Genomic DNA, 23,910 nt, shown 5'->3' with positions numbered 1-23,910 from the left:
GGTTGTGCACCAGGGTCAAAGGTATTCTATTCTTTGCTATCTTACAGTTGCACAGGAGCACATGTTTTCTAATCTGCAAAGAGAATTTATCAAGCATACCAAATCAGGCCTTTTGTGTTTGTGTGAGCTGGAGTGTGGCCACCATTGTGATGCGAAGATTGGTTCTGCGGCTGCTGACTCACTAATTATAGCCATTTATGCTCAGAGATGAACACAAACAGCACAGGATAACATCCATTTGTTGCTGACTTTATCCATCCACTCTGCCTGCCTATTGTGCTTATAAATGCACCGGCTAGAAAATTGTATTAATTGGACCTGCAAGGGTTGGACCATTTCCAGAGATGGATGCAATTCAGTTCATTTGAATGACAATGGTATGTCTGCCAGCTGCTTTCCCAGCCCACTCAAACCCTCGCCATTATCACTAGTGAAAGAGTAATCAGCCTTCTCGGGGGGAACATACAATGCACAGAAAAAGGGTTTTCAGTGCAGAACGTTGTGCAAGATCGTCCCAGGGTATTTGCTATGGCTTCAAACAGTGTTTGGTTTTCATATGCAAAACCACTCTTCAAATGAGCAGCAGCAGACTGCGTTAGACTTTATTGGAAGTAAAACATTCGCCAATCACAGCGTCCAACTGAAGTTTATTTAACTGCAGAAAAAAGGAACGAGGCCAAAAACCGTTAAAAGGGCTGTAGCCTCCCTTAATTTAGGGGTTTTCCCCTCATTTTCTATGACACCATTCAGCTCCAAAGTTTATCAATGAGAGCTTTGTGGCTGTCCTCACTGTTCCCAGGTTGCTAGAATAAACAGTACAGTACAGATACCTCACACTACTGCTCTATTTATCTGGAGCCAGAGAAATTTCCTTATCCTCAATTTCATCTGTCAGAAATGTAACCCCCACCCACCAAAATAGAGCAGTCACAGTCTTATAGCCCATCTACTCAGTGTTGAATCTAGGTCAGGTAGACATCAAACAGACCAATGACAGCAGAGCAACAGGCCAGGGCACAGAGTTTATCTTGAGCCTGCTTTACACCTTCATACATGCACTTCTGAAAACTTCTAGAAAGTGTACCTGTCCATTAACCTCACATGTAGGAGACTTTGACTGTTGGACTGAGGAGGGGGCTCTCTGGAGGCAGGGTGTGATGTGAGAAGATGATGTGGTCAAAAGAGTCCGACACAATGATGACTGTTTTACATTATATCATGTTTTTGGACGTAAGCACAGTAATGTTTAAGTGCCTATATGAAGTATTCAGCCCCTTCAATGTTTTACCTTTTTACTGATTTTATAGATTAGTCCTGGTCAATAAAATTTTTTGACAAAAAAATGACAAAAAAACTCTTAAATGTCAAAATGAAAACAGATTTCTACAAAGTAATGTCATTCAAATGAAAATACATAAATAAGTTACTGCATGAATATTCACCCACTTCAAGTCAGTAGATGCACCTTTTGCTGCAATCACAGCACTGAGTCTGCGTGGATAGGTCTCACTCATGCTTGCACATTTGGACACTGCAATTTTACTTCATTCTTCTTTGTAAAACTGCTCAAGCTCTGTCAGGTTGCATGGGTTTCAGAGGTGAACAGCGCTTTTCAAGTCCAGCCACAAATTCTCTGTTGGATCAAGGTTTGGAGCATTCACCTTGTTGTCTTTAAACCATTTGTGTGTAGCTTTCACTGTATGCTTCAGGTCATTGTCCTGCTGGAAAATAAATCTTCTCCGAAGCCGTAGTTCTCTTACAGACTGAATAAGATTGTCCTCGAGGATTTTTCTGTATCTTTCCTATATAATCGTTTTACCCTTCCAGGGCAAGCTGCCTAGAAGACCTCCACAGCATGATGCTGCCACCACCATGCTTCACAGTGGGGTTGGTATGTTTGTGGTGATGTGCAATGTTTAGTGTCCGCCAAAAATAGCATCTTGTCTGATGGTTAGAAAGCCCCATTTTGGTCTTATCAGACCAAAGTGTCTTCAGCTTGCCCATGGAGTCTCCCACATGCCTTTTGGTGAACTCTAGTTAAGATTTCATATGAGTGTACTTTGACAGTGGCTTTCACTTTGCCACTCTCACCAGCTTTGACTGGGATGTTCAGTGCCTTGGAAATGTGTTTTTGACTTTTCAATAACCCTTTATCTGTGTTGCTAAGAGTGTTCTTTTGTATTCATGGTGTACTGGTAGCCAGGAATACTGATAAACCAGTAACTGGACCTTCCAGTCACAGGGGTCTTTACATTACCATCACTTGAGACACATTCACTGCACTCAGGCAATCCCAATTTCACTAATTGTGAGACTACCAGCACCAATTGGTTTGACCTTTGTTGAATTGGGTCTGTCACTTTAAAAGAGGGGAAATATATAAATCAATTTGATTTAATGTATTCATTTGAAAAGGGACAATGTAAATTCATCAACATTCAAGCAAACGTGGATGTACCCGAGTTAGATGGGAGGCTAATTGTTTTGCACTTAAAGGAAGTGGCAACTGCCAGAGTTGTCAGGTCCATGATTTTCCTGTGGAATTGGGTTACTTTTTACGTACTGCCGTGGGTAGATTTACACAACCAAAGATCAGCTGTGCCACTCTGGCACACCTGCACTTAAACAAGTAATATATGTGGTGTGGCAGAGGTTTTACTGTCTTATGCTAAATTTCTGCGTTGGGCTTGATTTCGGGCTCGTTTTGGGCTCGTTTTTATCGGCAATTGAGCTGGATTTGTCACCCAGACCTGGCAACCCTGGAAATGGCTCAAGTGCCTATGTTTTCTTCTTCTTCTTTTTCTTCTTTAAACAGAAAGTTGTAATCAGATGTTATACGATTGTAATAGAAATTTGATGGCTAGTTTCACTCAATATTAAAGTCATGTAAATTGTATTTTGTGTTAACATTATTCTCTAAAAGAAAATTGACTTATTTTGCTTTTAATGCATTTTTTTCTTGATTGGAATGTGCTGCTGTTGCTAATAACCAGTTAGCTAGCAAGCGGATGCTAATGTTAACTAGCATGCTAGCATGCTAACAGCACAATCCACTACATCACAGAAAAGATGCTTTTTCGTGGTTGTGATGTCTCCCTAGTTTCACATTCAATTCTTTGACAATTTTGAGCGCCAGTAACACAGTTGTGTGTTATTCAGTATTTAGTACAGAAGTATGAGATTTGGGACATACTGATGTAGTCAGTTACCCCTAGTTTCAGGCTAAAATAATCCAAAATTGTGGCATTTAAATGTGTCACATGAACATTATTGGTCACCAAATTGCTCAGGATGAATTTTACTGAATATTATCTGCTATATTTTTTACATTAGCATAACCAACTTTACATGGAGTAGTGGGAAAAATTCAAGTAAAATTGGATGTTTTCACAAAGACCCCCAAATTTTAAAGGGCTTTAATGGTGACCACTATACAGCACAATTGAAGGTCTGGTGCAAACTTAGAACCAGTCGTGTTGAACCATTATCAGGATATCAGAAGTCTCCAGGGGGAACTGTCCCCAGCTTGGTTTCCACATCTCCCTGTAAAGCCTGGAGGGATCCTCTTACAGGTCTTCAAATATCAGGGATGAGGCATATCCTCTGAGGGACTGGAGCCAGCACTGGTCTGTGAAGACCATCGACAAAAGTCAGCTTCTGAAAACGCTACCAAAAACCCCAAAGCAATGTTATGCAACCTCAGCCTGTATTCTTCCCTCTCCCCAAAAACCATATGTATGCAAAGATTGTCAAGTATCCCAGAATACTTAAATCATAGTCCATTTAATCCAGCATTTTCATGAGGAAGTCATTTGTTGACACATTCTTGTCTTTAAATGTCAGTAATGATTAAGGGGCTGTACAATTATCAGTTTTACTCTTTTTTTATCCTTAATCTCTGTGCTGGTTAATACACTCTTCCTCTTAGCTGTCAAAATGTAACAGAGTATTTACTGTGCTTTCAGTGGGAGATCTTGAAAACTACTTTGTGATTGGCAATTATATGACAGGGCTCGAGTCTGCTCTCCCCAATCCCACTCTTCTGTATAGATTACAGTGACTTTGAGAACCAAAATAAACATCCCTTCGGTTTGGTAATCCAATCTTTGTAAGGTAGCTACTGTTCTCATATAATGTCTGTACAGAGGGGCGCTCCACTTTTCTTTTCCTGAACCAGCTCCAAAATACACCCTGAGCCCCTTGCCCAGATTTCCAGTACCTCTGCACCTCTTTCCCACCTAATAAGAGGGTATCGCTGCTATTATGTTGGCTCCGGTGAATGAATAGACAAATACATCCTGGTATGCTAAGTGAAGGGAAGACTCTGAATTGGCAAGAAGGAAAGCTCTGTTAAAGTCTGGCTGGCATTAATGACTGGTTTTACAGGGGGAGGGTGTTTGGATTGAGGGCCAGTCAAGCCAAGCCGGGTGGGATCAGAGGTCCTGAGGGTATGCAGAGAGCCTTGTCGTGTCTACAGCGCCGCAAGCGCTTCTCTGACAGGACGCTGTAAGCTGTCACAGACTGAAGTGGGGATCTGATGACTGTGCACGGAGTATGTGTTGGGTGACTGTGTGAACTCAGCTTTTAGAGCGTAACATGAGGAGTGCTGTGCTTAAGTGGATCAGCTGACACTACGAGGAGGCTGCACTCCAACACACGTAACACACAGACACAAGGGCAGAAAAAAACCCAGAGGATTTTAAGGGTACTATCAGACCTATGAGCAGTGTTGAGGGATTTTCTCATCAGACAAAAAAAACATTTATAAGTCCAGCTTGCAAGGACTTAAAGTGTTAATTTTAACAGCACAGCAAATTAAAATGAATTTCATCAATCTTTATAATAAATCACATTCTCAGATGATATTCCATATTGACCTTTTACAGACACCTGACTACTATGAGTTGATTATTATGTTCAAAATGTATTTGGGAGCCAAAGAAATAACAGAAACTAACATAATAGAACTAGCCTGCTGAACACTTATGTCACTGACTCTCAATAAGGAGAGGCACTTCAGGGCATTCACAGAGAAACTTGTGAAGAGTCAACCTGAAGAGGTGTTTCTTTGTACATAGACAGTGATCTTAAAGTGTACAAAAGCCTTGATGCCTACATACTGTGCCTATAAAAAGTATTCACCACCTTTGATGTTTAACCCTTTTATTGGTTTTATAAATATGATTTAGGTTTTTTTGACCATAAAAACAAACCTTCTGGGGTCAGCTGCCGAGAAGCATCCCTACAGCATGATGCTGTGTGTTTGTGGTGATGTGCAGTGTTTATTGTCCGTCAAACATAGCGCCTTGTCTGATGGCCAGAAAGCCCTGTTTTGGTCTCATCAGACCAAAGGACTTTCGTCCACTTCCTCCTGGCAAACTCTAGTCAAGATTTAGTATTTTCTTCAACAGTGGCTTTCTCTTTGCCACTCTCCCATAAAGCTTTGACTGGTGAAGAATTCAGGCAACAGTTGCATAAAGAGTCTCTCTCATCTCAGCTGCAGATGCTTGTAACTCCTTCAGAGTAGTCATACAGGTGTCTTGCTGGCCTCTCTCACTAGTATTCCCTTTGCACAGTCACTCAGTTTGTGAGGATGGCCTGATCTAGGCAGATTGACACATGTGCCATATTCCTTCCATATTCCTGTATCCATACCCTGACTTATATTATTATCTAGTAATATCATCTAATTTGGGTTAAGAGTGTAAGTTTTTTTTTGTAATTGAAATGCCAAAATATGCTCGTCAGACATACTATTAACATAAAACTATAAAAGGAGGCATTTGTATTGCTCTGCTGACACTCACCAGTAATCAGAGTCAAGTTTTAAACTATAAAGCTGGTTTCAGACCAAGCGCATAAGTCGATTGTAGGGAAATTTATTGAGGTAATTTATGACGACAGTAACGGCTTTGACAGCAGTGAGCTCAGAGCTCGGTAGTAAGAAAGCTGTGGACATGCGCAACGGCTTCATGCAGCAACAACTGCACCCGGTCCAGGTCAGACTAATGTTTGATAGCGTTGTCCTGATCAGTGCTTTTGATGCAAATTAGATGTTGCTGTGGAATATTTGGACTTCATATTTATATCTAAATGATTTTCAGGTATTTAGTAAGGACATTTTAAGCCTTCTTAACTTTTCTTGTTCAAAATGTGCACTACACATGTTACTGCAGGCAGTAATCTTCATTAATCTTACTCCTAGCGGCTGATCTGCATATTTGTTTGAATATTGATACCTAATATTGATTATTGGCCTCATGTACTAATAATCAGTCCCTTAAAAAAATCCACATTGGTTAATTCCTTCACACTTTCCTAGTAGCAGTTGAACCTTGAACCATGAAGGGTGATCCGTTACACCACCACTCAACTGAAACCTGATACTGAAAATGTAAAATGACATTTCCATGTTTTTACGCCACATTCACCTGAACAAACAGTGAAATCTGTGTATGTCTGTATGTTTCAGAGGAGCTGAGGTGTGCTGGAGTGACATGTCCTGCCCTGCAGGTGCCCTCCTGCCCAAAGGGTTCAGTCCTGACCAAGAGTTATACCCCCCCTGCTGGTTGCTGCCCCTCCATACCACCTCAGTGCACCTGTGACCTTCATGCCTGCCACAAGCCCCAGTGCCCGAGTGGACAGCACACGGTGCCAGTGAGCCAGGCCAGCGGTCAGCCAGGAGACTGCTGTGATGTCTTTGAGTGCCAGGAAGGTGATTTCTCTGAACCACACGCTACACGATCTGTTTCGATTGCCCCCCCACTGGGGGTAGCAATAGCACAGTTGGTGTGAGATTCTTCGCCTCTGAGGAAGCAATTATTTTCCTCAGAGTAAGGGTTTCTTCCCTGCTGACCAAATGTCCACACATGAAAAGGGTAGTTGCTGATTGGATAATTACTGTTGGGCTGTTTATCGAGCTAAGCCGATGCCTCCCAGGGTTAAGACCACAGTTCAAAGACATTTTTCAGGGGTGTTTCCACAAATAATTCCAGTGCCTGAAGAGATATTAAATGTAATTGGTCTTTTAAAGCAGATTTCTGCTGCACTGTTTTCTTACATGCTGTGAAAGACGCAGATAAAACGCAGGCAAAAGAAGTGAGCGAGAGCAGATGTCTATCATATCGAGAGACCTCTTTGACGTGGCCCAGAGGCAGCCAGGAGAGTCAGGAAGGCAGAGAGGGGACCTGTGGTATTGGCCTGTTTGCTCTGCGCTCCCAACAAATATTCGCTGTTTTACCAACAGAACAAATTCCCATTCTGGCCCCTCCACATGCATAAATGTGTGCCGTGTCCTGGAATTAATGGACTTAACGAGCCCAGTGACCAGAAAAGTGCTTAGGCTACGAATTGCTCAACAGAAGTGCAGTGTCAAAGGGTTCCTGTCTGGTCACACGTCCAAAGGGAAAAGGTTCAACAGTTCATTTATGGGAATGCTTTTTATGTGCTCCAGTCTGCCAGTGGGGAGGGTAATCAAGTCCGGCAGGCTGGCGGGGGCTGAATGGCAGCCGTGGGGGCCATGGGATCAGTGTTTTGATAACAAGTGTCTGCTGCTCTTTGGGCCCAGGGCTTGATGCCTTTTGTGCTGCCCCTACCGTCCGTTAGGCCCTGCATGACTGCGCGCCATGTCAGAAAGCTGTACATGGACAAGGACACACACACTGGGCCCCTTTCGTCACCTCCCCCATCCTGCAGAGGCCCCTAAAGCTTTGGCTACAAATACTGTATCTTCTATATCTAATGCTGAAGTTACTTCCAAAGAACATACCTAGTCTCTAATGGGACACCCTTTACTGCGGCCCCCCATTGTCTCTTTGTGTCTGTGCGTCAGGCTTGGACTGATTAACTTGTTTCCATTGCCCTCTTGGCTGAGGGCTCACATTTAGTCAGGGTCAGTGTGTGCATTGACGATGAATCCCACCTGTGTGTTTTGGCCTCTATGGATGATCCACTCTTTCCACTGTTGGCTGTATCTGAGTTGAGGCCAAATCAAATGCTCGTACTATGAAGTGAGTTCAGCATACCCAGGGTATCTTTTGGTTATCTGCCTTCAACAAACCTATCAAATGAGATCTCGCCAAGTGTTCACAAGAAGCTGTTTTTTAGCTTTTGTAAAGCCAGAGTTCCTATGTGGGCTTTCACATTACAGGGACAGGGTTAGCAATATTTGACCAGTTATAGACAAGATATTTTACTAACTAAAGGAAAGCTATGCTATTGGAAAAATATGAGGACATTAGACAAATACCCATATATTAATTAGCACTTCTGCTGTTATTATATTTGGCGGTGTGGCTGTTCTGGGATCCACCTGCCCTTCCACAATCCTATGTGAGAAGCATTAGGCAGGAACAGCACAAGTTCCTGCTTTTCCTAGCAGATCAGGCATCAGTGACAATAGAATGACATAAATAAAGTCAGAAGCAGAATGAAGGAGGAGCTGGAGTGGAGGAGGGTTGCAAGAGCAGCTTGCAGAGAGAGCAGCGTTGCATAGCCAGGCAAGAGCAGTTTAAATAAGGCAGCATGGGAGCAATTAGCCAATAGCCTGTGTAGAGCAAATCAGCTGGCCGTCAGCTGATCAGGGCTTGTGAGATCAGCTGATCTCAATTATGGCAGTGCTTGGCAACATGGCCTGCCTGAACTAACGCTATACACTTGATTTGTGATACAAAATGGTGGCACTGTGACGAGTGCCACCTTTGCAAAATGGTAGTTCCTGAAATAGCATCCCTGCTGGTTATTCCAATTTCAGCAGATTGTGATGTTATAAGAAAGTGGAAGCACTTAAGAACAACAGCAACTCAAGGGAAGACTACGTAAAACCACAGAGTGGGGTCAACGGCTGCTAAGGTGCATGGTGCGTAAAAGTTGCCAACATTCTGCTGATTCCATAGCTGCAGAGTTTCCAACTTCTACTGGCATAAATGTAGTTTAATGTAATGTAGCAGCTGCATGCAAACCTCCAAATATCCAAAATATCGTGGAAAGCTAATATAGCTGCAAACGGGGCGGCGACTCCATGTATAGTACTGAAAACCCAGTTTCCAGTTTTAACCTTCAAGTTGCCTCAAAACTAAAGATCTTGCTTTGCAGTACAGGCCTCTGGAAGCACTGAAAACCTCATATATCATTAGATGGAACAGATGAACTAGTTTGATCCTGTTTTGCTAACACAAATTCTACAAACCCAGTCTGTCAGCACTGAATGTGAAAGGTTTTGAGTTCAATCAACCAATCAATCAATCAATCAATCAACCTTTATTTATACTCGAGAAATCATTGAGGGGCACCCTCATTTACAATGATGTTGAGTCAATTACGGAAAAAATTCAGAGAATACAAAACAATAGAAACAAAGGAAAGACTGACAAAAAGGCATTAGAATCATCAGACTAGTGATGATAAAATGACAATAAAGTTCACACTTACATAAAACAATTACAGACATAAATGTAAAAGCTCAGTAATCTTGTGCAGCTCCTGTTGCCTGTTCCACAAGTCAGGAGCAGAATAGGAAAAGTTAGTCTTTCCCAGTTCAGACCTGACTCGTGGAACATGTAGAAGTAGCTGGCCAGAGGAGCGTGTGTGATGTTGATTATTAAGAGAGAGATGGAGAAGCTTAGTGAGGTAAGATGGTAGTTTTTCTAAAAGGGCTTTATGAATAAAAAGGTGCCAATGAAAATTTCGTCTCATCTGTAGCAAAGACCAGCCAACCTTACTACATAAAATGCATTGATGTGTGTTAAAAGAAGAAAGAGTTGCATGTTTTCTTTTGAGGTTTATGATTAGATTTGTTTCTTTGTTAGTTCTCAGGGAACTCAGACTGAGTTTATTGTAAGAACACAAAATCCTTGTCCTTAGATGCTGATGAATGATGTGTTATTGAAGTAAATCAGGCTCAAATTTCTTGTTCATTGTTTGTTTTCTAAACTGATCAAAGGAACCGATGGGATTTTAATCATCAGTTTTCTTCTTTGAGAAAAAGCGTGCTTCCTTCTGTGGTTCTTCATATTTGTCTGTAAAGAAAAGAAGTGGCAGTAAAATAGCATTCTGGATGATTTAAACAGGTTTAAGGTCCATCCAATCCTCACCTCAATTTAGAGAAGACTGACCATTGCAAAGCACGACTGGAATTTAGACTCTGTGCTGCAGGTTGTTTTAGGGATTACCATTAACAAACACTGCGGAAATCACATGTGAGCATCCCCTCATGTGACTTCCTATTGCTTCTGTGAGCGTTAAAAAACGTTGCTGTGCCTTTTGATTTTGGCAAGCTAAAGTGCTTATCGAATTTTCTCTGCTCGGTTTTGCTGCACGCGAAGCAGGACAGCAAGAATACCGGCTGAGAGAGAGGAAAAGGCAGAGAGAATGGAAAAGGAAGACGGCCTAGAGAGAGAATAAAAGATCAACAAATCCAGTCTACTTTCAACTTGGTTGGCTCACCTGCTTCATATTAGAGTGCAGAGCTGGTTTTAGGGAGGCACGGGGTCATTTGCACAGATACTTTGAGTCTGCACTCAAGAGGAATGGTGTACAGATGCTGTCATAACCTCTGCTATCCTTTATAGAAACCACTGGGCCCACATCTGCTTACATCTATGCAATACTTCTTCCATCTAACAAGTACAGCTTCTCCTCTCTGAACTTGGAGACTTTCTTACATAACTATATCGCCATGGTGCCTTTAAGTTGGAGTGTAATGGATGAAAGGTTACTGTATGGTTGGTTGAAATCTTTCAATGCTGAGTCACTTAAACCCCAAAGGTACATGTTAATGTCTGATCTAGGATTACATTAGCCAGTTTGAATATGGAGGTATTTTGTCCTAATTAGCCCTCTTAAGGTAAAGACCCTGTCTGAATGAATGGAGTGGATCCTCTTAAGTCTCCTGAGCTAATGTGAGCAGCACCAGGCTCTCTGGCAACTGTTTTAGTATAAGGATGTTGTTTTGCTTGGTGTACCTTAAGATTAGAACTACTGATCTTGGCAAATAGAGATGCACTGGTTGGTAAAATTAAGGCCGACACAAATGTTTTAAAGTAACAAATTAGCTGATGACGATTCTTGTGGTCCTTGTCCAGCAGGGGACACCTTCTACCCAATAAAAATCTCTTCTTTGATACTGACTTGCTGTTGTTGTTACGAGCGAACATGCTTCCTTCCATGACTGAGGCTTGTGTGGCTCGCATCATATTAAACTGAATTGACGAACAAAGCCAGCTGATAGGTGTCTTCCTCGCCTTTGACACTGTCTGCCTATCTTGGCCACACTGCTATCTGGTAGAAGATCCATGTAAAACGTTTTTATTCTCCAACCGGTGACTTGAAGCAGAGTCGCATTTGACCAATGAGGGTACCAAATGCCAGGAAATTCTGGTATAGTACTGTTTAGAATAAAGAGTATCAAAAAAAAAAAAAACACACAGAAAAATCTGGTATACGGTGCTGAAGTTACCTAATGAAGTTGTGTTTAAATCTATATTTCACTTGTCTTTAGTCCTGGATGATTAAAAGAACTGGGCTGTGGCTTTGTCTCTCTCGAAGCAGCAACAGAGTTTAGCGATGCTAGAGTTTAGTAAAGTATCTGATGATAGACATGTTCTGTCACCTAAAAAACTCCAAGTCTAATCATCATTGAAGACTTTTATATTGAAGATCAACATCTAGAAGTCAATTTTGTTGCTAATCTTTGACATATCCAGGATGCTTGAAAAAACAACAGCCACCTGACATTTAATTTTTAGAAAATAACTCTACTGTGTGATTTTTTTTTAATTTATTAATTTTTTAATGAAAACAAAGGTGACTTAGTCAAACTGGTGCTTAAAAGGGTTAAAATACATTGATGAGAAGAATTAACCAAAAATATTTTTGGTAACACATTCTTTCCCTCCACCTCGCTATAATGCTTTCTAACTCATTATAAGTATACTTATAATGAGTTAAATGTGCCTATAATGCTGTGTAACTATAGTTATAAGAGAGGTGGCATAGACAGTGTTACAGATTTGGTAAATTGATGTTTTTCACATTGGACAGTTTTCTCCTGAATGCCTTATTTGGGTAGTAAATTTGAATGATACTGCAGGGTTAATACTCCTGTAAGGAACATATTGGTGTATGGGCTCAACCAATCCCGTCATACTGAATGTCCTGTAAAGCTCCTTGAAAATGATCTCTAGAAAAGAGTGTACTTCTCTTGGGATGCCACTATGCTGACTTTGATGTAATCTTTTGGGCCTTGTCTCTGAGCAAACAACCACATCACGGTTTTCAAACAGTGCTGTAAGTAAGATTATTCAAACCACCATAAACGGAAGAGAACGGGAGTTTTTGGGAGGGCAGACCAGAGCATAGAATCCCTCCACCTGCCACCAGGACTAAGCCCGAATTCTGCCAAAGCCTTAAACCCACCACTGTTTCCTTTTAACGCCTTTTCCCTGACTTGATAGATCCCTGTGAAATTCGTCATCATGGCCTCATTGTCTAATGAATGCCATTACACCCATAGGCCATCAGCATCTACCTCATCATCATTTGGTTCTGATAAATATTTCCATCACCAGCAGAAACAAATGGATGTTTATGAATTTGTAATTGATTGTGTACAGTTGTGAAAGACTGACGTTGATCAAGCTTGACATTTATGATTAAACTGCATACAGTCACGAGAAGAAAATCCATGTGTTAATCTTTGCCAAATGTGATGGACACCTGACAGACCTCGTTGCTCTGTTTGTCAGCCCCACAGTGTGTTAGCCATCATCATCTCCACATGGTGTTTGGTTCAAGGATGACTGCATCTGTCTCACTCTGTTTCTCCTCATTCTTCTCCTTAGTCTCTCCCAAGTGTGTCCACAATGGCAAGGAGTTTTCTGAGGGGGAGGTGTACCGCATGGACCCCTGCTGGCTGTGTCAGTGCCGAGGAGGAATCTCCTTCTGCTCCAAGGCAGAGTGCGCCAAACTGGACTGTGAAAACTTCTACATTCCTGAGGGCGAGTGTTGCCCTGTCTGCATAGGTATAAACATTAACCTTATTATTTTTTTAAGATGACAACATAAGTCTTAATTTCTGCCAAACATTACACTATTCACAGAGGGGATTTGGAACTACTCTAGTGTTTTTGAAGGGTTGAGCCAGTGGTGATGTGGAAGAAGATAGAGGGCTAATATGGCCAGCTGGCTGATTTAAAGAGGATGCAGGAGAGTTGGTGATCATAGACTGGATATCAGGATTGACATAACAACAGCCGCTTAGGAGTGAATCCAGAATGTTAGAGCTCTTGATGGAAACTTCCTAAGTATTTTTGTTTTAATTAGTTAGGGCACACTTACACTAGTCAGTTCATACTATGCCCAAGCACATTTGACCCTTGAATCCAGCTGTATGTTGCATCAGTTATGTGTAATTTTGGCATAGCTGGTGCAACCCATAGCAGTTTGTTTGAGGTATAGGTTGATATTATGCCTGTCCAAGCAGTTATCACGAGGTATTTCATAACTTAGTGCAGCAGTTACTACTTAAAACACGTGTGAGGCATCCTTGACTGATGATAAATCACTCTTAGGTCACCCCAGCGGGCTTGGAGGTGAGGCAAGCGTGGCTGGGCCCTGCGCAACAGAAGGATCTGTTGATGAATGTAGCTCCTTGTAGCATTCTCAACTACATTTACAGATTAGAGAAAGAAAGACAAGAGAAAGCATGAAAATAAATGACACTTAAGTCTAACTTTAGCATTACCTAGAGTTAGCCAAAAGGCACGTGGGAGACTCCAAGATCAAGTGGAAGAAAGTTCTTAAAATGGTGCTTTTTGGCCATCAGACTAGACGCTATGTTTGGTGGACACCAAACACTACACATCACCATAAACACACTCTCTCCACTGTGTAGCATGGTGGTGGCAGCATCACGCTGTGGGGATGCTCCTAAGCAGCTGGCCCTGGAAGGCTTGTAAATTGTTGAGGGTAAATGAACACAGCAAATTATGGGAAAATCTGGGAGGACAATCTTACTCAGTCTGCAAGAGAACTATGGGTTAGGAGAAGATTTATTGTTGGGCGAGACAATGACACAAAGCATACCGCAAAAGACAGCCAAAATTGTTTAAAGACAACAAGGTGAATATTCTTGAGTGGCCAAGTCAAACCCAGGCATCAATCTAATGGAGAATTTGTGTCTGGACTTGAGTAAAATTGTCCAGATGTGCAAGCCTAAAGGTGCATCTACTAAATATTGACTTGAAGGGGGTAAATATTTATGCCGTCACTTATTTACATACATATTTTTATTTAATTGACATTGCTTTTTAGAAATCTGTTTTCACTTTGACATCAGAGAGGGTTTTTGCAGAAAATTTGACCAAAAAGAAATATTATACCAACAGTGATTGATTTATAAAATCAATAAAATGGTGAAATATTCAAGGAGGTTGAATACTTCTTACAGGTACTGTACAGTCAGTGGTCAGTAACAAAATCTAACTTGCCTGACACCAACCTCTGGTGACCCTTACTTAATTGCTTCCTCTTAAAACCAGCTTCCACTGTTGTTAACATACTTGGGATACAAGGGGCGACCCAGAGCGCCAGCCGTGGAATCATTTCCATTGGAGGGACTCAGGAACATAAAAGCCCTCTTTCTGAGTGTTCAGCTTGGCTTTGTTGTATCTGGCTCTGGCTTAAAGGAGGGGGGGGACCAACTCTAAAAAACATGTGTGCTCAAAGCCAGGTAGGGAGCTCTGATATGAGCACTTGGGATAGTTAAAAAAAAGTAGGGTTGCAGCACATATGGCAACCACATTACAGCCTGCCAACAGCCGGTGGATGGAGACAGTAGCCAGTGTTGGCCTCTGCCTCCTTGGCTAAGAGTTGATCTGGTGAGAGAGTCAGAGAGTGAGGAAGAAAAAGAGCAAGACTGCAGAAGGATCATGTTAGGTCAATGTTGGAAGTACACCTGGAATATGGAGGCATTTAGATGGTATGGAATGCTTTCATCTTCATCTTATGGAAACCTGCCCTTCCTTAATGCACGGCTCACTGCAGAGAACATTTCCTTTAAGACTCCTAATATGGATTAAGATATATGTTTAAGCTTACCTGCTTGGGATTATACATAAAGCTGTGCAAATCAACGTTTTTTCTGTTAATCAGTGAGTGTCTAATGAGAAAAAGATTAACTGTGATGATTCCCAGACTCTGCAGTTCCTCTCTCCTCCAGGGAAGACCTTGCTAGCGTTTCCCAGATAGAACTTGTAGTTTTTCTTCATTCTTACCAATGCCATCAAACCCATTTATAGCAGCAACTTGGTTTGGTGAAAAGGCTTTGATCAACCTACTGTAGTCTGCCCACTCAGCCCAAAATATCAGACACTGCTATTTAGTTGAAAAGCCAAATATTTTTATCATGACTTGTCAGAGCCCAAAACAGCCTCAGCAGGACGTGAGTATTGATCGGAGATGTGGCAGTGGGCCAGAAACTACAAATACATATTTATGATGCGCCATGTGGGCTGCATAAAATGTTCAAGTCAACAATAGATCAAATCTGGTCCTCGTGGTCACAGAAATAACATCAATACATTTTTTACAATTACTTAAACTTAAAAGTAGTGCTCATATGAGGTTGTATTACTTAAAATTAATTTTTAAAGCATGATTTAAGTGCAGTGGTGTCTTGAAGAGAGATGTTCCTACTCATCTCAAGGTTGATTAGATGTGAATTTAAAGTCAAGCTAGTTGCCTTGTTTAAAGTGAAGACAACTCTCAGAAAGCACATAGCATCTCAAAGAAAATTTCATGCTGGTTCACTGTGATTAGCAGAGCTAGCATACCCAGCCTTAGGTCCTCCCTGCAGGTCCACATAAACCAAGCCTACATGTAATTTAATCTGCATTTACTATCTCAAATACTGCTAAAGTGCAGTGTTATGATATGCTAAACATTCACATTCTTCTAGTTTACATTAGCAGTAGAGGAGAGGAGAGAAGTCCAGTAACTAAAGCTACAGCTAGTCAGTAGCTACAGCCCTGGCTAGCTGGTGTCATATTATCAATTATATTAAACTGACATTGAGAGCAAAATTGTCAAAAATGTTAGCTAGGAACAAACAAAGAGGTGGAGTTGAGGTGAGCCTTTAGCCTGACAAAAAGCTACATCATGCCAGCTTGTAGTTGTATAAGCCATTCCCCTTACCAGGCATAACGCTCTTCCTTCTAAAGACCAAAACAGACAAGTTTTTACAAAATATATCTCCTGTTCATGTTCCTCAGAAAGACATAAACTATTTCAACCTTATTTTTTTTAATCAGGCTGTGAACATGTTTATTTCAGCTACAAAATCAGCATAGAGGTTACTGATGACTAGAATAAGGCAGGGGTGGAAAGTAACTAATTACATTTACTAAAATTACTTCATTTGAGTAGTGTTTTTGGGTAAATGTACTTTTTTAGTACATTTTAAAATCAGTACTTCAAGAGTTTGCCATCATGCCCTTGAGCAGAGTGTTTCAGTGTGTTTAGTTGTGTCTGGATGTTGCCTGATGTAGAATGATCCCTGCTGTGGTTCTTTTGGTCATGTTTCTGGTGGATTGTAGTTGTTTTTTTAATGTAAGACACATTTGCACCATGAGTGAAGATATCTACCGAGTTAGAGTCCAACCGTGACCTTAGGTGTTCCTAAAGGATGTATAGTGCATATTCTTAATCAGCATGAGTTGCTTGCAGTGAGGTTGACTCTCTTCTTTTTCTTGCCAGAGGAGACCCACCTTGCCACCAATTTTCAAGAGTAACTGCAGCTCTGTCATATTGTAAAATATTTTAACACTTTCAAAAGTGTAGTCTAACTATATGTAGTGTGGGCTAGTATAGACATTTTAAATCTAATTATATATGAGTTTAATCAACACTATCAATTTTGCAGTGTTTTAAACTTTATTATAGAGGAGTGACTTTACCTGAACTACCTTGTTCGAGATCTATTCTCTTGTTCTCACCAATAAGGAAAGATTATACTTTATTGTACAACTCCTTAGTAGCTACTCAGTACTTCAAGTAAATTTTAAATGAAATACATTTTGCTTTTACAACAGTATATTTATAATTTAAAGGGGCTATATGTAACTTTTAGAAAAAATCAGTGTGAGCAACACCGCTCACACCGCCAGCCATTAGGCAAACTACAACAGTATTGTGTTGCTTGACCACGACGACGACGTCATATCCGTTAAGATTTCACAGAAAATTCGGCCAAAGTTCTTTAAACATAAATGACTCGACAGGCTTATACAGGCAAACAAGGAAGAAATAAGTATTTGAGTATAATAGTCATAATTTTTCCACCTCTGGTATTAGGCAAAGTAAATATCATGTCTTCTGCCACATTACTCTCAATCAATCTTTAAGAGGTATATTAGAGGCTTCACAGATGTGTGTAGCTTAAATCTCAGACCTTTTAAATTTTATGTTAAGAGTCACAGTTCAGAATGTATGGGTGTACTGACTGGAATGGAGATAAGGAGAGAGAACTAGATGTGCTCAGGTTAATAATAGCCAGATGTATGAAATGTCAGCAGTCAAACCTCAGCTTTGATCAGATAGGACAAATAGGACCCCTCTATAGAGAATACAGCTCCCTTAACCCTCTGACACACTTTCTGTAATCCACACAAAACAAGAATGAAAAAAAGCTGAAACCAACATCTTACATGCCCCTGCTGCTGCTAAAAAGTGCAACAAAAACAATTAAAACTGTTTATTGTAGATGGAAAAAAGCTTTCAGAGCTGGCTCAGGCCCCATACATAACCCCACGCTGAGCAGAATTGGCTTTTAAACCTTCCCAAACTTTATGGTTCCCACCTAGGACTAATAGCAGATCTACTCTTTTAAAACAGGCTTTTTATTACTTTGGAGTGAAATTTATGGTATCAAACACTGACCTAGCTTTTGACCTTTGGGGTCACAGCTGACACTCACTCACTTTGAGCCAATAGGTGTGTGGACGCTGCTGGGACTGGCAGTTTTAATGTCATAACCCTTGTTATGTTTCCAATGATCAAATCTCTCTCGGGACGCTACAACGATACTCTAGAACTCATCCATCTCACTTCAACACAAGTCCCTATACTGTGTATGTTGTCATGAAGCCAGGGGCCTCTCCCCTTTGTAAATGTAAGCAGGTCATCTACATTCAACTGTGTTTTCTCTGCGTAGCTCTTGGTGACGAGCCAGTTTCCATATCTTGTTAGCTCCCTTGTGGAGTATCCTGCTTCCCTCAGCCATGCTCTCACTCTGTCTCCTGTTAATTCAATTACAGTAGAGGATGTTGTATAAGACACATAGGTCTGTAGCTGGGTTTAAATTCCATTCATGGTAGCCAAACCAAACTATACATGTGACTTATACATGTGCTTCAACTCAGATCAAAGATTTTCCTTCTTTCTCACTTCATTCTTTAACACGTCTCTTTCTTTCCTTCCAGATGTCGAGTTATTGTCCATGGACAGCACTAAAGCTAGTTGCTGGGTGAATAATAAGCTGCGAGCACATGAGGAGCAGTGGAAAGAGGACGACTGCACCTTCTGCCAATGCGTAGATGGGGATCCTCACTGCACGGCGATGGCCTGCAAACAGAGCTGCCAAAACCCTGTGAAGATCCCTGGAGAGTGCTGTCCTTTCTGTGAAGGTAAAAAGAGTCAATGAATCAAAAAGGACTTGTCTTTCATGATTATCACTTCTAATATATAGCACTTCACATTATGGGGGTACACTTTATCCCAAATGCCACATGTAGGAGGCTCCTGTGGCCCCGCAGCTTTGCTCCAGAGGCCATGTCGGCATGGGCTCATTAAAGAGGAGGCCACGGAGCATTCTTCAAGCGGCAGGGTTCTTTGTGTTCCTTTATTACCGCTGCCCGCCAAAATGAGACCCACCTGTGTGTGAGAGACTGTGCTTTTAACACAGGACGCTGCATAATTGAAGTGGATCCCCCTTTTTTTGTGAGGATAATTAGTTACAGCTCGTTGGGCCGCTCCTCCCACCGAACCGAACGTGGCAAGAGGCGTTTGACGGGAATAGTTGCTGTGTTTTTGTTATTGTGGCAAAGAAGCTGGCCCTGATTCAAGGGGGCAGTGCTGGCATCCAACTCAAGTTCAGGGGACGCTGTTATTTTCAATGGCAGGGCTGAAAGCATGCTACTCAGACACATTCAGCTTATTAATGGGAGACAGTTCCACACAATAAGATAGAGGCCTAATCCCCCATACAGTGCGACCCACCCTGGTGTAATTGCTCTACATTTATCTGTAATCACTGTTTACTCCAAAATAAGAGCAGTGTAAATAGGTGGCTATTACAGCTGGCACAAAAAGCATAGAGGTATTACACCTGAGGGGGGTCCTTGAACACATAACAGCGACAAATTCACAAGAGAAATCACTGTTGTTGTCTTTCTTTATGTCTTTTAGAGCCTTCCTATGAAACGGTCAGCCCCTTGCTTTGTCCTCCACTGGAAAACTGCTCCTTGTCAGGCACAGACTGCCCCTTTGGTTTCCTACAAGACAGAAATGGATGTCTGCTCTGCCAGTGTCTCAGTAGTAAGTTCTCACCATATGTTGAACCTGAAGGGTTAAAGTTTCATGAACTTGCTGGCATAACTATGACTCCTTTTTTTCACAGTTGAGCGTTAAAAATGGACATGCAGGGCTGTATTTACCTCCTTGCTTGGGATGATGTCCAAAAAAATTTGGCAACCACTTGGTTACAACAGCAAAAAAAAAGACATGTTCATGCTCACAGCAGCTTATCTGTGTCCATAGCTGCAGCCGTTAAATCGAATCGAACGACCTCCTTCTCACCTCTTTTAGATGACTCCTGCCCCGACCTGGGAAAGTACTGCTCTCTTCAGTGTCCAATGGGATATGAGAGGGATGATTTCGGCTGTGAGGTCTGTGAGTGCAGCATCCCAGTGCCCAAGTGCCGACCTTTGACCTGCACTAAAACCTGTCCCTATGGATATGTGTAAGTTCACACACTGAACTCATGCTATTGTCTACCTACTCCCATTTATAATTTGTGTCTTCAGCAAGTTTGAAGGCATCTATGATTGTTTATTATGTAACATATAAGGAAAACACATTTTGTTCTCACATACTGGTAAGAAAGTGTAAACAAATTGTAAATTTGCTATATTATAAATTGATCATTTATATCGGTAATTCCATTAAAAAACAACTAGAACAACTGACATAACTGGCAATGAATTTTACAATATGTGAAAAATAGTCCCATAGGTATTCATTATGCTTGAAAATGTAAACTTATTCTTTGGCTCTAGCATGTTTGCTGACCTTCCAAAACCTTGTTGTCCACCACTGAAAATAGCTGCCTTAGGAATGCCTCCTTAAGAGTCTTTTGGCCCAGCCGGATCCTGCTGCTTGCATCTTCACAAATCTTTTTGGAGTGATGATTTGCCAAGTGACTTCTTATCTTCTATATTCCCCATCCAGTGTGTCACTGCAGTCTGGTGTCATTATTTGACAATAGGAAACCAAAATGCTTCCACACGTCAGATTTAGAAGTCACTGAAGCCTCCACAGTCTCAAAAACGTCCCTCACTTCTCCCTTGCCAACATTCCTCCACTTTTACGCTGTTAGATCAAGCCAGCAAGTGGAGCGCAAAGGATGATGGGTACGCAAGGGCTAATGGTGACTCGATGAGATCCCTAGCAGCTGAGTTTTTGAAGCACTGGAGGAGCATGTCCAGGGCTTTGTCAGGTATCCCAAGCAGGACTCTGTTGCAGTAATTCAGACAGGAGGTGATTGATGTGCGGATAAGGGTCTGTAAGTGATGGTCTAAGTCTGAGGATGTTTTTGAAGTGGAAAAAGATAGATTTGATTTGGGACTGGAAGGAGAGGGTGGAGCCCAGGAAGGCACCCAGGTTTTGGACCTTGGAGGATAGGCTGATGGGACTTACGTACACGTCAAACACGAGATCTCCAACCTTCCTATGTAGTATCTAGCGACCACAAGCTCTGTTTTGTTGCTGTTCAGTTTCAGTTTTGTGGTTGACATCCAGGTTTTGAATTCTTACAGTAAGCTGACCAGTGAGTGTGTGTGTGTGTGTGTGGGTGTGTGTGTGTGGGGGGGGGGGATATATCTGAGTGCCATCGGCATAGGAATCAATGCTGAGACCATGTTTGCCGATGATTTGACTCAGAGGGAGCATGTACATGATAAAAAAGCAGTCCAAGGAGAGAGGTATGGAGGCCCGCCTTGGTTTACATGGATCAGGGATGGTGACAAACTGTTTTGTTAGAGAGGAAGGACTGAAACCAGGAGGAAGCATTAGTTGCTGTTTCTTTTTGCCTTTCCTGCTCTACAGTACTTTGTTAATCCAATTAAAAATGCTGCAAGGAGCCACATTTGTCAACAGACAAATGCAGTCATGATGTTACATCTGGTCTTTTTTGCATCAATTAAGTAATTCAAATAAAACTAGGAATGTGAACAATTGTACATAAATCAGCATGATGATAGCAAGCAATCAAAACAGTATCCATGTTTTAAAAGGTTTTATTTGCAAAGTAATTTAACTTTTAAGTTTTACCCATGTTCCATCTGTTAACATAGAGGCAGGGTTTTTGATCTATACTGCAGCCAATCAGCAGGGAGAGCTGTAAATATTTTTGCCTTGCTTCCAGGCAGCTGTTGCCCCATCCACCTTAATAAACAGTCTGATCTGGTTTGATCCTGTTAAAAAAGATTAGATTAGGAATTGCAACAGGAGTTTAGCACCTGAAATCAAAGGGCCAACCTTGGTGGCCAGTCCCAGGTCTGTTAGCATGTGAATGTGCATATTAGTGTGTGGGCAATTTACTGTGAGGTCCTCACTAGCCTCTCAGCTACCCTAATCCTCTCCTCTCAATCCCATTTAACCCAATCAAACATCTGGAAGTGCTCTCTAGCGGGACGCTTGCTCCCCAGGCACCACTCTCGTTTCATAAATCATCATCCTGTCCCAAAACAACGATCAAAAACACATCAGAACAAAAGCAGCCTTTATAAAACGTTTACAGTCGGGGATCCTCTGGTATCTCAACCATTCTCTGAGTAGCCTCGGCTCAAGATGGACCCGATATGCCTGTGTAAAAGAGAAGAGGAGAGAGGATGATGGGGACCCTGTGGAGAAAAGAACAGGAAGTCCTGTCTTTATCCCTCATGAGCAGCTGTTAAGGTCTAGCCTCAGATGTCTGAAATCCTCTGAGAGCTTGCCAGCTTCACAATGCAGATCTGTCTTCTCACATCGGACCACTGCATGCAGCCACCACAGAAACAAAGGCACAAAGGATCTTTGTGTTTATACTGGTTGCATTGATGACATCCTGTGAGTAACTGTAATGTACACATCCAAAAACTGACAAACGAAGGGTGAACATAAACCCAAACCAAACTACTCGTAACTTCTCTTGTGTTTATAGTTCAAATGAAGGATATTCTTTGGGTTTTTCTTACAATCCTAGTCAAGTTTTCCATCCTCCATAACTTGAAAAATCATCACTTTGACCTCACAGATCATGAATGGCATTCTTCTAGCCATCACAGTTGCAGCACACTGGAAATTGTGCAGAGCCAGCAGTCCCAGGACTTGGGGCCCCCAGCGCCTCCCCAAGCTCCTCTATCCCCCTGGAGCCCAAAGCGCTGCTTGGCATTCCACACAACACCTTTAAACAAAGCCTTGCTCTGAGGTCGCAGCTCTCTCTGTCTCTGTATTTGTACAGTGAGGCACTGGCCAAGCCCTCACTGTGTTGTTTCACTCGCTGTTATTGCTGCTTCAGCATAGATAGGGTGCTCTGTTTGCTGAGCCTTGACATGCTCTGTCCTCTTTATGGGACACAGCACCCATCCGCAGGTTTGGAGGGCTTCTTTTATTTTTGCTCCCCTGGCAGATGAAGATTAATAGAGTAATTACCCTCACCTAATGAGGCCAGTGCTTCATAAAGCAGGCATCATCACTTACTGCGAGGGAGAAGGAGAGAGAGACTGGGGCAGATGCAGGTCATTCTTTCATTTCTGAAGATTTATCAACCTGCAGCTCATCCATGTTTTATAAGGGAGATAATTGCATCCAAATGGACTATTTCCAAGCTCCGCTTCTCTCTTTCTATTTGAAAATATTCCTGTATTGCTTTGTTCTAACAACTGTATTCATCTCAGGTCATTTTAAAATGTCACTCAAATCCACCAGCCTGTAACTGTGCATCAGCAGCCATTTCTCCCTCTTTCACCCCTTTTTCTACGCTTCCATAATCTAAAATCAACATGCCTTCATAGCTCCTGTCTTACTGCAGCACTTTGGTGCTCTGATATGTCCGCTTAAGGCTTTGGGAGCAATAAGGATGGCAACAGGGTGAATTGGAAGCATCTGAATTGGCTTTAGAGTGTTCTTTCCAGAGTCTTTGTATTGGTATGATGTGCAAACCACGGGGATCTCACGTGTTGGCCTTTTATTTGGCCCTTCTTTAAAGAAAGTCTATGTAGAGAGAGGGTAAGCATGTCCAGATGTTGATTGTACTCCACTTGGACACATGGGTTTCACAACTTCAGGTCAGACCTCTGCTCGTCTCATAGATATCAATAACTTGAATTCACTCTCAGTCTGGCTGCATCATACAGACAGCTTACATAATTGATATAGCCACAATGATGTCATGTATTGGTCTGTCAGCTGCCTTGGAGACCTCCTGTTGAACATCTTACCACTGGATTTCTGGAATTATGTCTGTAACTGGAGGGATGACAGAAGCAGCATTCATGGTGCTATTCCACTACATGGTACTGACTCAGCTTGTCTCAACTCTACTTGTTTTTGGAGTTTCCATTAGGGATTCCTAGTTAGCTGAATCAGTGCCAAGAT

The 23,910-nt window shown here is 41.8% G+C and overlaps 1 protein-coding gene across 2 annotated transcripts in view; it reads left to right on the top strand.

The window, feature by feature from the left end:
• The window catches only part of crim1 (cysteine rich transmembrane BMP regulator 1 (chordin-like)), a 56,552-nt gene that overhangs the window by 18,315 nt on the left and 14,327 nt on the right, over window positions 1-23,910 (top strand). For both annotated transcript variants that reach the window (XM_041813300.1, XM_041813299.1), the window contains 5 exons: window positions 6,473-6,715; window positions 12,840-13,019; window positions 18,477-18,680; window positions 19,462-19,590; window positions 19,861-20,014. In XM_041813300.1, the coding sequence (XP_041669234.1) occupies window positions 6,473-6,715; window positions 12,840-13,019; window positions 18,477-18,680; window positions 19,462-19,590; window positions 19,861-20,014 (910 nt within the window). The remainder of the gene's footprint in view (window positions 1-6,472; window positions 6,716-12,839; window positions 13,020-18,476; window positions 18,681-19,461; window positions 19,591-19,860; window positions 20,015-23,910) is intronic.

This window comes from Cheilinus undulatus, linkage group 18 (assembly GCF_018320785.1).
Source record: "Cheilinus undulatus linkage group 18, ASM1832078v1, whole genome shotgun sequence".
Taxonomy (NCBI): domain Eukaryota; kingdom Metazoa; phylum Chordata; class Actinopteri; order Labriformes; family Labridae; genus Cheilinus; species Cheilinus undulatus.
This window is presented reverse-complemented; position numbering and strand designations above follow the sequence as displayed.